The sequence below is a fragment of the Triticum aestivum genome, chromosome 7A, assembly GCF_018294505.1.
Source record: "Triticum aestivum cultivar Chinese Spring chromosome 7A, IWGSC CS RefSeq v2.1, whole genome shotgun sequence".
Classification (NCBI taxonomy): domain Eukaryota; kingdom Viridiplantae; phylum Streptophyta; class Magnoliopsida; order Poales; family Poaceae; genus Triticum; species Triticum aestivum.
The window spans coordinates 584562221-584574758 of record NC_057812.1 but is presented as its reverse complement, the minus strand read 5'-3'; the positions used below and the strand labels follow the sequence as shown (position 1 = coordinate 584574758).

General features: G+C 44.7%; 2 protein-coding genes across 3 annotated transcripts; one reads left to right on the top strand and one right to left on the bottom strand.

Annotated features, from left to right (window-relative positions):
* Positions 1-17: 17 nt before the first annotated feature.
* Positions 18-3967, top strand: LOC123148450 (probable methionine--tRNA ligase). 2 transcript variants are annotated; one of them, XM_044567885.1, is made up of 13 exons: positions 18-362; positions 1030-1183; positions 1278-1433; positions 1516-1746; positions 1840-1983; positions 2312-2402; positions 2481-2587; positions 2675-2789; positions 2867-2985; positions 3095-3160; positions 3252-3380; positions 3460-3603; positions 3707-3967. In XM_044567885.1, exons 1-13 carry the CDS (start codon positions 100-102, stop codon positions 3779-3781), a joined length of 1794 nt encoding a protein of 597 aa, XP_044423820.1. In that variant the 5' UTR covers positions 18-99; the 3' UTR covers positions 3782-3967. The 2 variants fall into 2 exon arrangements, with proteins under 2 accessions (XP_044423820.1, XP_044423819.1); XM_044567884.1 differs by having other exon boundaries at positions 3460-3750.
* Position 3968: 1 nt separating this feature from the next.
* On the bottom strand, positions 3969-8661 carry LOC123153529 (pentatricopeptide repeat-containing protein At2g22410, mitochondrial). The gene is made up of 3 exons (XM_044572619.1): positions 6527-8661; positions 6362-6428; positions 3969-5395 (listed from the first exon to the last, which is right to left on the bottom strand). Exon 1 carries the CDS (start codon positions 8659-8661, stop codon positions 6730-6732), a length of 1932 nt encoding a protein of 643 aa, XP_044428554.1. The 3' UTR covers positions 3969-5395; positions 6362-6428; positions 6527-6729.
* Positions 8662-12538: the final 3877 nt, after the last annotated feature.

Here is a 12538-nt window from a genome sequence, read left to right as displayed (position 1 = left end):
ATGCAATGCAACCCGCGACCAATCGGACAAGCGCTGAAAGGAAGAAATACACGCACACAGGAACACCACTCCCACCGCGTTCTATCGGCTGGTGTGGCGATGTCGTCGACGGCGCCGGGGAAGGCGAAGGTGCCGGTGGCGGGGCGGCGGAACGTGCTGGTGACGAGCGCGCTGCCGTACGTGAACAACGTGCCGCACCTGGGCAACATCATCGGCTGCGTGCTCAGCGCCGACGTCTTCGCGCGCTACTGCCGCCTGCGCGGCCACAACGTGCTCTACGTCTGCGGCACCGACGAGTACGGCACCGCCACCGAGAACAAGGCCCTCGAGGAGGGATGCTCCCCCCTGGAGATCTGCGACAAGTGAGCGCCCCGCACCACTTGATTTTTGATATTATTATACGCATTATTACATGACGAACTGGGCTAGTAGGCTAAATGATGCTGTAGTTTGGCTTGGCTTGGATGCGTTGGGGCAAAGACTTGGGAGGGTTTGGCTAACTGTTGCTGTGTGTGTGTGAGATGTCCCCTTGATTGCGTAAGGAAGAAGAAGACGACTCAAAGTCAAAGGGGGGGAGAGTACGAGGAGAATTCACAACTGATTTCAATCTTCAGAGTTCTGGCTTGGTTTGCTTCAGTGACAGCCACTCGACTTACTCACGCCACACACACAACTTAGTTACTCACACCACCCGGCGTCGTTGCCGATCTTCTCCCTTGCTGGATGGCACCCTCACTATTTACGTCTCGTCCATGTCCATAGCCTGAGAAGTGACAGTGTGATATTTAGTGGAGATTATAGTATCGTCGGAAGCTGATATTTGTGCAAATTGAGGTTGAAATTTTGGTTCATTCGTATCAGAGGGGCGGTATGGATGATTCGTGCTGCACTATCAAGTTTGAAAGTAGCACTGCAATTTGGATTAAATTAAATTATTGCACTCAAGCAAATTGCTTCGGAGAATAAGGAGCGAAACGACATCTGTGTTGCATAGCTTCTGAAAATCCATCCCATTGCTGACTGATGCAGGTATCATGCGATCCACAAGGAAGTGTACGAGTGGTTCAACATCAGCTTCGACCACTTTGGCCGGACATCCACCCCGCAGCAGACAGAGATATGCCAATCGATCTTCCACAAACTGCTGGACAACAACTGGCTCTCAGAGAACACAATGCAGCAGGTTTGTTTCACGCTGTTCAAGCCGCAATTTCCTCGCCCTGTTTCATGTTATCACAGGTTCGCTTCAAGGGCCTTACTCTGTCTGTCTATTGCAGCTCTACTGCAAATCATGCCAAAGGTTCTTGGCGGACAGGTTCGTCGTGGGCTCATGCCCCGTGGAGGGGTGCGGCAACGACACCGCGAGGGGCGATCAGTGCGACAGATGTGGGAGGCTGCTGAATTCAACCGAGCTGATTGATCCCAGATGCAAGGCAGGAGGAGCTCCTCCAGTTCTATTTGGCTCTTCTCACCACCTACCGATCTTCCATGTGCTTAACTTTTACCATCCGCCAGGTTTGTGAGGGCATACCGGTCGTCCGCGACACAGACCACTTGTTCTTGGAGCTTCCCTTGCTGAAGGAGAAGCTGGAGAAGTACATCGACGAGGCCTCGGCGACCGGATCATGGAGCCAGAACGCAGTTCGCATCACGGATGCCTGGTTGAAGGAAGGGTTGAAACCTCGCTGCATCACCAGGGATCTGAAATGGGGCGTCCCTGTCCCACATGAGAAGTACAAGGATAAGGTTTGCCATCCATCTGAGCACGCACAGATTCATTTTGGAAAGTTTATCTCCCATGTTTGTGTTAATGTTTGTCCATGTGATGAATGGGTTCAGGTGTTCTATGTCTGGTTCGATGCGCCAATCGGATACATTTCCATCACGGCGTGCTACACGCCTGAGTGGGAAAAGTGGTGGAAGAACCCAGAGAATGTCGAATTGTATCAGTTTATGGGCAAAGACAACGTCCCATTCCACACGGTGAGATTCTTTTGCCAACTTGGAGTTTCCGGTATACAAATACCCTCTCTATGTACAACGCTGCTTAACAAGCTTCAATATATTCTACTCCCTCCGTTCCTAAATATAATACCTTTTGGAGATTTTAATATGGACTACATACGGAGCAAAATGAATGAATCTACACTTTAAAATATGTATATATACATCCGTATGTAGTTCATATTGAAATCTCTAAAAGGGCTATGGAGGGAGTATATGTGCAAGTGCATACAGATCTGTAGCAGGCAATTCTTATATTATCTTTTCATAGAAATCTTATTTTGCTGCATATGTAACAATTTTACAGGTCATGTTTCCCTCTGCTCTACTTGGTACTGGTGAAAACTGGACTCTGATGAAGAATATTAGTGCGACTGAATATCTCAACTATGAATCAGGTATCGAACAGGTTTTGTTCAGGCCATTATTTATTCTTGGACATCTTTTTTTTTGGTTCACTCTGTTATCATGCACAGGAAAGTTCTCGAAAACTAAGGGCATTGGAGTCTTTGGCAATGACGCCAAAGCCACAAATATTCCTGCTGATGTGTGGCGATACTACTTGCTTAGTAATCGTCCTGAGGTTAGGTTTCGGTTAAATTGAATTATCTATATTAAACCTCTATGCATGTAAGATTGTTCATTTTGGTCTATTTTGTAAAACTTTCAGGCATCAGATGCAGTTTTCACATGGGGAGGTCTGCAGATAAAGCATAACAACGAGCTGCTAAAGAATTTGGGCAACTTCATCTATCGAGTGCTAAGCTTTATCGCAAAACCAGAGGGTTAGAAGACGAACATTCTCTTTTAAATTTTCTTCGTTGGTGGTGCTGATATTTTTTTTTTTCAACTGTTCCTGCAGGAGCTGGCTACGGCTCCATCATACCTGAAGCACCTAATGCTGATATACATCCACTGAGTCAGTCGTTAGCAGAAACTGTTGGTAATTTGATTCAGCAGTATACTGATGCAATGGACAAGGTAATGCATTAACCTGAACTGTGTGAACTCTGAATTGTACTAGTGAATAAATCTGAATAAGTACCATAGATCTGAAGCATTTATGTGACATAAACGTTGCCGTTAACAGGTCAAACTAAAACAAGGGCTGAAGATTGCAATGGCCATCTCTAGTGAGGGAAATGCTTACCTTCAAGTAAGCTCTTGTTCCTTTGCTGATTTCATTTCTACTCTGCATCATTTAACTTGCACGGGATTTGACTCCGGTTTTCTACCTGGATATGCAGGAGAGTCAATTTTGGAAGCTTTACCAACAAGATCCAGCTAGTTGCGCGACTGTGATGAAAACTTCAGTTGGAGTTGTCTACCTTCTCGCTTGTTTGCTAGAGCCTTTCATGCCGTCCTTCTCAAAAGATGTTTGTCACCAACTTATGAATTACTTGCATTCAGGCAATGTTTACATGCAAATCTATAATGTCTTGTTCTCTGGCCCAGGTCTTGCAACAGCTGAATCTCTGTCCGAATGAGCATATTTCTTTCGCCGATGAAAAGGGGGAGAGTGACAAGGCGAAAAGGCCTTGGGATCTCATACCATCAAACCACAGGATTGGGAAAATTGTGCCTTTGTTCACAGAGTTGGTATGCACTAGCACGCTTTTCATGTTCTTCCTTTGTTTCCACTTTCATCCCTTGTATGTTTGCTGTCTTCATTTCCTTGACGCCTGTCGTACACCATACACAGAAAGATGATGCAGTGGGTAGCTTCAGGGAAACATTTGCAGGCAGTCAGGCCGAAAGAAACGCAAGGGCTAACTGACGAAGCCAGTGAAGTTGTTGCCTAACTGGAAGCTGCAAAATATTTCTTGCAAAGTTGATCACAGTACTTAATCAAATGACATTGAGATCCAGAAATGTGAGTTCGAAGGATGAATCACAATGTATATTTTACTGATTATTAGTGATGATGCATTCAGAAAATGTACATAAACTGAACTACATGCTGTACTTGGGAGTTGGAGATGCCTAAATTGATGTACATGTGCTGATCACCTGGGGAGCTACATTTTTTGTTTTAAGTATGATGTACATAGTTAAAAATAAAGGAAACTCTTACTTTTCTATCTAACCTAAGGAGAGAAAAGAATCAGCCGTTTACTGCGTCATCAAGCTCACAGAACTTTGGTAAACGTGCTTGGGTCGACTGTATTGGTACTGGTGTAACCATAGGTGATAAGCCTGGTATTGACTTGCAGATTTTTGATGTTCCACAGGTTGTTTTTGCATGCTGCATAAGTGTATTTAAGCAGGGGCCATCAAAGGTGGATAAACTGTATGAGAAATAGGGTTACCTTGATGCGTAAGTAGCTCCAGCTCTTGGAGCTAATGTCAGATATTTTATGAAAGGCTAAAATATTGAGAAGGGGCATTGCCCGTATGACCCAAGCTAAGCTCCGCAATTGCATTGTTCCATGATTTGTTTGCATTAGGTGAGGATTTATTCCATACAAGTTGCATGAACTTTTGTCTTTAAACATCCAAGAAAATACTGCAACCAATTTTGCATGAAACAGTATTGCAACAGAATTTTTTTATTTTTTTAGTAATGATTGGACACCTCAAATCCACCCACTCGAGTACAATACTGTGGTGGGGGAGGTGGTCGATTGGGCTGTTCCACCTTCCGCCTAACATATACAGTATTGTTCTGATCTAAGTAGACCTTTAAATAATATATGGCGTACTTAGCAAGTTAGCGAGTACATATTAGATATTACTTGCAAATTTGAGAAATTCGAAGCAGCGTTCTGAAATCCAGTACCGGACTCTTGTTCCTTATTCTATCACATTTTCACATTCATTTGAAGCTGTAACGTGAAGCTTTGGTTCAGTCAAGAAAGGAAGGAATCGGAACCAGCAACATTGAACAACACTTGCGGAATTTGAGCTTGATGTGCGTACCCCAAGGAGATACTTACTTGATCTGCTCTTTGTCTGACCTATAGTGATACGTATAGCTTACTGACATGCATTCCAGGTCATAAGTTTAGCCCTCGAATACAATCCTACAATCTACTACTCCCTCCGTCCCATAATGTAAGACGTTTTTTGACATTAGTGTAGTGTCAAAAAACGTCTTACATTATGGGGTGGAGGGAGTACTGCTCAAATAATATTATTTTGGAGAACACACTTCTTTAATATCCAATCCTTACGGGCTGCAATTGCAGAACAATTGGCATGGCGTTTCTTCATTGACTAGCGATTATAGAAGTTTAGGTAATGAACTAACCAAATTGACCTTGGCTTGTCCAATCTTCGTGGCATTTGCCGAGGAATAGGCTGTCACCACTCACCAGACTTTGAATCACACTCCGAGAGGGTCCAGGTCCAACAGACGCAAGCAACGTTTCGTGCTCCAGATATGGAGGTGCTAGGAAAATATGGGAAGGAAGAAATGGTTAGTTCAATTATCACAGAAATAAGGAAAGAGTGTGTTTCTGCATATCCACCAATAGTGGACCCGAACCATTGACCTGAATATCACCAGATGTGATCATGTTCCTACACGCAAGATCAAACGGACCATGTGCCATGCATTCGTTGTATCACCTAAAGTCCAGTATCACTGGAAATGTTATCACCTCATTGCTAACCCTATCAATTAGCTAAATGGGACATTTCGTATTCTCTGAGATTTGAACCTGTGACAGTACATTATAGAAAAATCAGATGCAAAAGTTTGGCTGCTTCACTAGATGAGGACCATAACATTGGCATATGGCATAACATGTTTTTTGATACGGAACATATGATAGACAAAGTAAGGGATCTGATGCCAATTGGCATAAATGTTTTTGCTGATTCTTTCGACACATGGCTGACTACAATGGAATCATATACTAGTAGACTTGTCTTAATGTTATGCTCACATTAAAAAAAAGTTTTGTTGGACCACGAAGTATTTCCTAAAGGCTCTCAGGAGATTCAAATTCGGCTTAATGGCTAGAGGTAAAGGAGAAGAGATGCTATTTTTCCAGACTCTTAAGTGATGTCACCATTCCATGACATTTATATTCTGTTTTATCCCTCTTGATGAACTTATAAACTATAGTCGGATATTCAGATATTGAAACGATTTTTTTTGTCAATAGTGCTTATTTTCAGCAACAAATTGTATACTGCTACAAATTACTGAATTCTTACAGAGCTCTTTTGGTTTATAAGAGTCATCTTTTGCAACTTCCCCTTTTAGGAGGTCCAATTGGTGATGTATTTGACATTATCATTTGCAAAGAATATTTTTCACGAACTTAAATCGTGAGGCTAGCATATGCAAATTTAATCAGTATCAGATACAACTGTGAGTAGGGAAAGGAAAAGTTTAAGGATAACTTACAAAGTTGAAGACTTCACAGATGGATCTGCTTCCTGCTCTCTTTACCGGCCTAACAGAATTCAAAGGACTGGTACGGAAATAAGAAAAAAAGCCATCTAAGCACCAATCCAACTTTTGACAAGCTTAATTATTTTATTTTATTTTGCTTGTGAGGCGCAGCAGTACCTTGTGAATTGAGATACTGCCTTGAGCATCTGCACTTGAATTTTTCATCGACTGGTAAGCTGTAAAAGGGCCACAATGCTGATGTAATGGCCCAAAGTTTGATGGACATCAGCAAATCCTACTTATCTTAGCACATTGCCTGGCATAACTCACGACATGGTTGAGTTGCGCAAAATAATCGAACATATCACATCTTGCAGGCCTCAGCCAGTTGCACAAATGTCAATCATGTTTGCAGTGTGCCTTATTTGTTGTGTGATATCATGCAAGCAGTCATAGATAGCATCACTGTCTGTATGTGACTTGTCCTTCACGATAAATTCATGAACCACCCCATTTAGCTCGATGCAACTACATCCAGGAACTTTTTCCACTCCCAAGTGCCTCATCATCACCCTCACTTTATCAGCCTTCTTCTTCATTCCTGCCTCTACATACATGTTAGCCAGTAGCACATATATTCCACTGTCGCTCGGGTCAAGCTCTACTAATTTCATTGCTGCCCTTTCACCCAGAGTAATATTACCATGCAGTCTACAAGCAAAGAAGAGAGCACCCCACACTACTGCATCAGGCTCCATTGGCATGGTGTTTACTAGATGCTCTGCTTCATCTAAATGACCTGCTCTGCCTAGCAAGTCTATCATACATGAATAATGTTTCATTTTCCTCTCAAGGTGATATTTTGAGACCAGTAGGGAAAAAAATTCACGGCCTTCTTTAACCAGGCCAGCATGACAACATGCAGACAGAACCCCTATGAATGTAATCTCATCAGGCTGCAATCCAAGCTCTATCATTCTACGGAAGTACTGTATTGCCTCATCAGCACGTCCATGATTTGCCAGGCCGCATAACATTGCTGTCCACGTGAGCGCATTTTTCTCCGGTAAATCTTTGAAAACATGGATGGCCTTCTCGATGTTCCCACACTTTGCATACATGTCAACTAGATTTGTGCCTAGTGTGACACTAAGTGAAAGCCGGTGTCGGTCGATGTAATGGTGAACCCACATACCCATTTCTAGAGCTCCAAGCTGCGAGCAAGCCGATAAAATATTGACCATGGTAATCTCATCAGGCCTCACCTTTGCTTCCTGCATCTCATGAAACAATCCAAGAGCCTCCTTGCCCTGCTTACACTGCACATAACCGGCCATCAGCGCATTCCACGGGAATGCGTCCCTTTCAGGCATCTCATCAAACACCCTCCTCGCATCGTCCATCAGCCCGAACTTTGTATACGCAACAATCATGGTTGTCCACGAAACAACCGTTTTGCCATCAATCCTCTCGAACACGGACTTGGCCCGCTCCAAATCGCCGCATTTGACATACATATCCATTAGCACATTCATCAGCCTCACAGTGCACCTCACTCCATTGCTCTCCACATACCCATGGAACCTCTTCCCAAGCTCCAGATCCCGCAGCTGCCCGCACCCTGACACGACCCCAATCATCGTCACCTCGTCAGGCGCCAGCGTCCCATCCTCGGCCATCCTCCAGAACACCTCCAAGGCCTCCCCAGGTAGGCCCCTTCGCACATAGCCGCCAATCAGCGTGTTCCACGACACCAGATCCCTCACAGGCATCTGATCGAACAGCCTGCGTGCCTCCGCCATGGACGCGCGCACCGCCAGGAAGTGCACCGCGGCGTTCGCCACGAAGACGTCCGCGTGGAACCCGAGCCTGAATGCATGCCCTAGGACAGCGTCCCCGTAGCCCCGCTCCTGCAGGCACGCGCACGCCTTAAGCAGGAAGGGGAAGGTGAGGTGGTCCGGGCGGGCGGACAGGAGGAGCGAGCGGTAGAGCGGGAGGCACCGTGGGACGAGGCCGCGGTGCGCGCAGAGAGAGAGGGCGCGGAGCGCGGCGTTGTAGGGGCGCGCGGAGTCGGGCGGGGAGGGCAGGGAGGCGAGGAGGGCGAGCGCGTGGAGGAGCGGGCGGGGGGCGTGCCGCGGGTCGTCGGAGTGGGCGAATGCCACGACGAGGCTGGAGGAGAGGGGGAGTGGGGACGGGGAGGAGAGAAGGCCGGCGGTGAGGAGGTGCGCGTGGAGCTGAAGGAGGCGGCGGAGCGGCGGAGGGGGGCGGGCGGAGAGGACGGCCAGGAGGCGGGAAGGCGCTGGCGGAGGCATGGTTTGAGCGAGACGAGGAGGAAAACCAGTGGTGAGTTCTTTTTTTTTTGACAAAAAAGGCAGTGGCGAGAGTGAAGGGCAAAGCTGGGCTAGTAAAGCAAGGCCCAAGGCTTGGCCCGTCTAGCCCAAGAGCACCTCCAGCGAGGCACCTAAATAGGGCCCAGTTGCTAAAAAAACTAAATAGGACCCTATACGATTTGGCACAGTTCTTGACGGCTTATGCCATAAGCCGCCCCTACAACATATAGCTTATTTTAGAAGCCAACTTCATTGATTAAGGCTTTTAACTACTCCCTCCGTTCTTAAATATAGGTCTTTCTAGAGATTTCAACAAATGACTATATACGGAGCAAAATGAGTGAATCTACACTATAAAATATGTCTATATACATCCGTATGTGGTAGTCCATTTAAAATCTTTAAAAAGACTTATATTTAGGAACGAAGGGAGTAGTTAACTCTTTTTTTATTTCGGTGAAAAGAGTTTTATTCCATAGGTATGGAGTTACAGCCGAGAGGCATCCTCAATACATGGTGGTCCTTGGTGCAACCATACAGCAATGGTGCACTCGGTTCGACTATAATTTACCACGACGACTCTATTTTGTTCCCCACTAAGCTTTTGCGGAATAAACTAGTTAACTCTTAACTGGTCTAAAATCCTAATAAATATTGATATGTCGTTGCTCTCATATCGAAGCCGCCTTGACCTTTCAATGACAACCAGGAAGTCTTTGTGCACATGCCTCTAAGGACCAGCGTCCTGAAGCCGCAGTCACCGACGTTGAATCCCTAAACCGATCTGAAGAACATGACACCAACTATCATTTGTTGTGTACACTCGGCGAAAAACCCTAACCTCACGGCCCCGAGGAGCTGACAGGGATCTATGCTGGAGTTTCATCTAACCTGTCTCAACGGACGAACAGAGGAGGATCAAAGTCCGGAAAACTGATTTGAAAGACAAGTGTCGCCATTTATCCTAACGATGTCCCTGTCTAATACCCTACCTATCTACTCCCTCCATTCCTAAATGTTTGTCTTTCTAGACATTTCAACAAATAACTACATACGGAGCAAAATGAGTGAATCTATACTCTAAAATATGTCTATATACATCTGTATGTGATAGTCCATTTAAAATTCTAAAAAGACAAATATTTAGGAACGGATGGAGTACTACCCAGCCCTCTCCACCATCGGTCACGACAAACAAAAGGAAGATGAATCCACAAGCTCACTAGTGAAGATAAAGGAGAGGAAAGCAAGAGCGAGGCCTTGTTTGAGCACATTGTAAGCATTACCATTGATCAGGGTCCTACGATCGAAGTGACCTGAAAGAGAGACATGTCGCAGCAAAGTGGAGAAGTGCATGAATGAACCCGGGTACATATGAACCCACTTTGGAAAACACATTTTGCAATGTCAAAAAATTCTGAAAAAAGGTGCACGCTTGACATCTCCATATTCTATATATGTGCAGAAAGTTTCACAGAAAAACAACTTTTTTTATAGCCTGTGCAAAAGAGATAAAATTTTATGCCATGAAACGCTATTTAGAAGCAGTAAAATTTGTGTTTTTTTACTAAGGCAAAACAAAAATATTTTTTACACAAAACTTTGTGCCGTGGACATACCTTTGCCAACATGTATGCATAATTTTTTTTAGAATTTTTTAACATTACAAAACTATAATGCGTAAAAAGTACATTTTTGAAAAGCGGGTGCAGATGCCCCCTGTGCAGATCGTCCACCCTCCAGCAAAGTATTAATATAAACAAGTTCACTTTCCATGGCTGAGATTAGCTTGTTATGCAAGGCAAGGTCAAGACCAATGCTTGCCCTCCAAGAGGTTTTGTTAAACTCAACGTTGATGTTTCCTTCGATCACGACCTTCTTAGGGGGACAATGGGAGCAGTGCTTAGAGATGACAGAGGCAGGTTTATTGCTGGAGGGAATGAGAGAATAGATTTTTGCACGGATGTGCTGATGGCGGAGGCTAGAGCTCTCAAATTTGGTCTAACAATGGCGCAAAGGGCGGGATGCAATCGCATTATCGTAAATTCGGATAATATGGAGGTGATTGACTCTATAAATGATGGAGGGCAGTCGGTGGGTGCGGCGGCAGCAATCTTCGAAGACTGTTTTCATTATGCATGTGATTTCGCTACTGCTAGATTTGAGCACTGTAATAGAGAAGCAAATAAAGTAGCTCATGAGCTTGCTAGATTAGCTAGATTTTTTTTGACTCTTGATTGGTTTGAGGAGCCTTTAAATGAAATTGTAATGTTCCTCACAAACGATATACTACTTATTACAAATGAATAAAGTTGGAGTTTGTTTTCAAATAAAAAGGTCAAGACCAACGTGGTGATTTCTAGGTAACTCGACAGTAAACAGATACTCCCTCCATCCGCGAATAAGTGTATACCTAGCTTTTGCACTAAGTCAAAATTTTAAATTTTTGATCAACTTTATAAGAAAAAGTAGTAGTATCTATGATACTAAATTAATATCTCGCTTTGAAATGTAATTTCATATATACCAATTTGATGTCATGTATGCTACTACTCTTTTTTGTAAAGTTGGTCAAAATTTTAAAATATTGACTTGGAACAAAAGGTAAAAGTACACTTATTCGCAGACAGAGGGGATACAGTTTACGTGTGATAGCCGGTCTGTGAATCTTCTCCCTTTCCATCTATGGAAGACTTTCGGTCCCCTACGGGCCTACATGCATGCATTGTTGGTCATGTTTTCCATCTAGCGTAGCTTGTTGACTGATCCTAGCTTAAGCAAAAAAAAAACCTACCACATGTGACCAAAGCTGCTTTTGTTTGTTTTGAACGGAGATCATCAATAGAGACATAGAGTACTCTGTTAGGGATAATCCTTCCTTGTAATTAGTGTACGGTTTGCCGCCAGGCAACCGTCACGTCGTACATGCGAGGGCCTCTCAAGGCAATCGTCACGTCCGCTCCTCCCATCCTCACGAACAGACGCATCTTCTCTTGACGATTGTTCCCTTTGTATAAATGTGTTAATCATCAATGGAATGAGATAGTTCGATCAATTAGTTCTTTCATACGTTATCAGCACGATGCTCTCCGTTGAGGGAGAAAGGCCATCCAGGCGGTCGGAAGGGCATTACGGCAAGACGGGGAAGGACGATCACAGTGGCCGTTCTCATCGCTGCGCCAATGGCCACTGGTTCATGGCTTCGGTGGAGGAAAAATCGACTGACAGAAGAACAGGCGAGAAGAAGCATACAAAGAATCATGGATCCATAAAGGAATCAATGTGGAGTCCGCAGGGGAGGTGTCCACGAGGCACGAGGCGAAAGCGCGTGGAGACGAGGCGGACCTGCAGCGGAGCCGGCGAGAGTCACAAACCCTAGCTTTTTTTTAGGAGGATGCAGCGGCTGCGTGGAAAGTTGAATGGAGATCATTAATAGAATACTCAACTCGACTGTCGTGACGGCGGCGGACCAAGTCGTAGCTCAGGTGGTTAGGTTCTGTGCGGTGGAGTCAGTCTGGCTATCAGGGTTTAAGTGCCAGACTTGACGTTGTTACCTGCATTTTCTGGGTTTATTCCAGTGTTTCTAGAGATGTTCGTTCATGGTGGCTTTGTCGATGTTAAAATGTTGTGCCAGATCAGTATCTCGGAGTTGCTTTAGAGATAGAGTACGTGCGTGTATTTATAAATGTGAGTGTGTGCGCATGTCTGTGAGCGTCTACAATCATGCTATGTTCAAATAAAAACCGTGACGACGCCGGACCGGCACCCCGTCTAAGAAACTTAGATGTGATCTTTGTACGTGCCCGTGCATCATCGAGACGACCTCGTCCAGGACCAAGACAGTGCTCATAGGCTAAGA

Coding starts and splice junctions, on each gene's coding strand:
- LOC123148450 (XM_044567884.1), top strand. CDS start 100: ATGTCGTCGACGGCGCCGGGGAAGGCGAAGGTGCCGGTGGCGGGGCGG. Junction 1,434..1,515: donor TGATTGATCCCAGATGCAAG/GCAGGAGGAGCT, acceptor ACCATCCGCCAG/GTTTGTGAGGGCATACCGGT. Junction 3,161..3,251: donor AGGGAAATGCTTACCTTCAA/GTAAGCTCTTGT, acceptor CTGGATATGCAG/GAGAGTCAATTTTGGAAGCT.
- LOC123153529 (XM_044572619.1), bottom strand. CDS start 8,661: ATGCCTCCGCCAGCGCCTTCCCGCCTCCTGGCCGTCCTCTCCGCCCGC.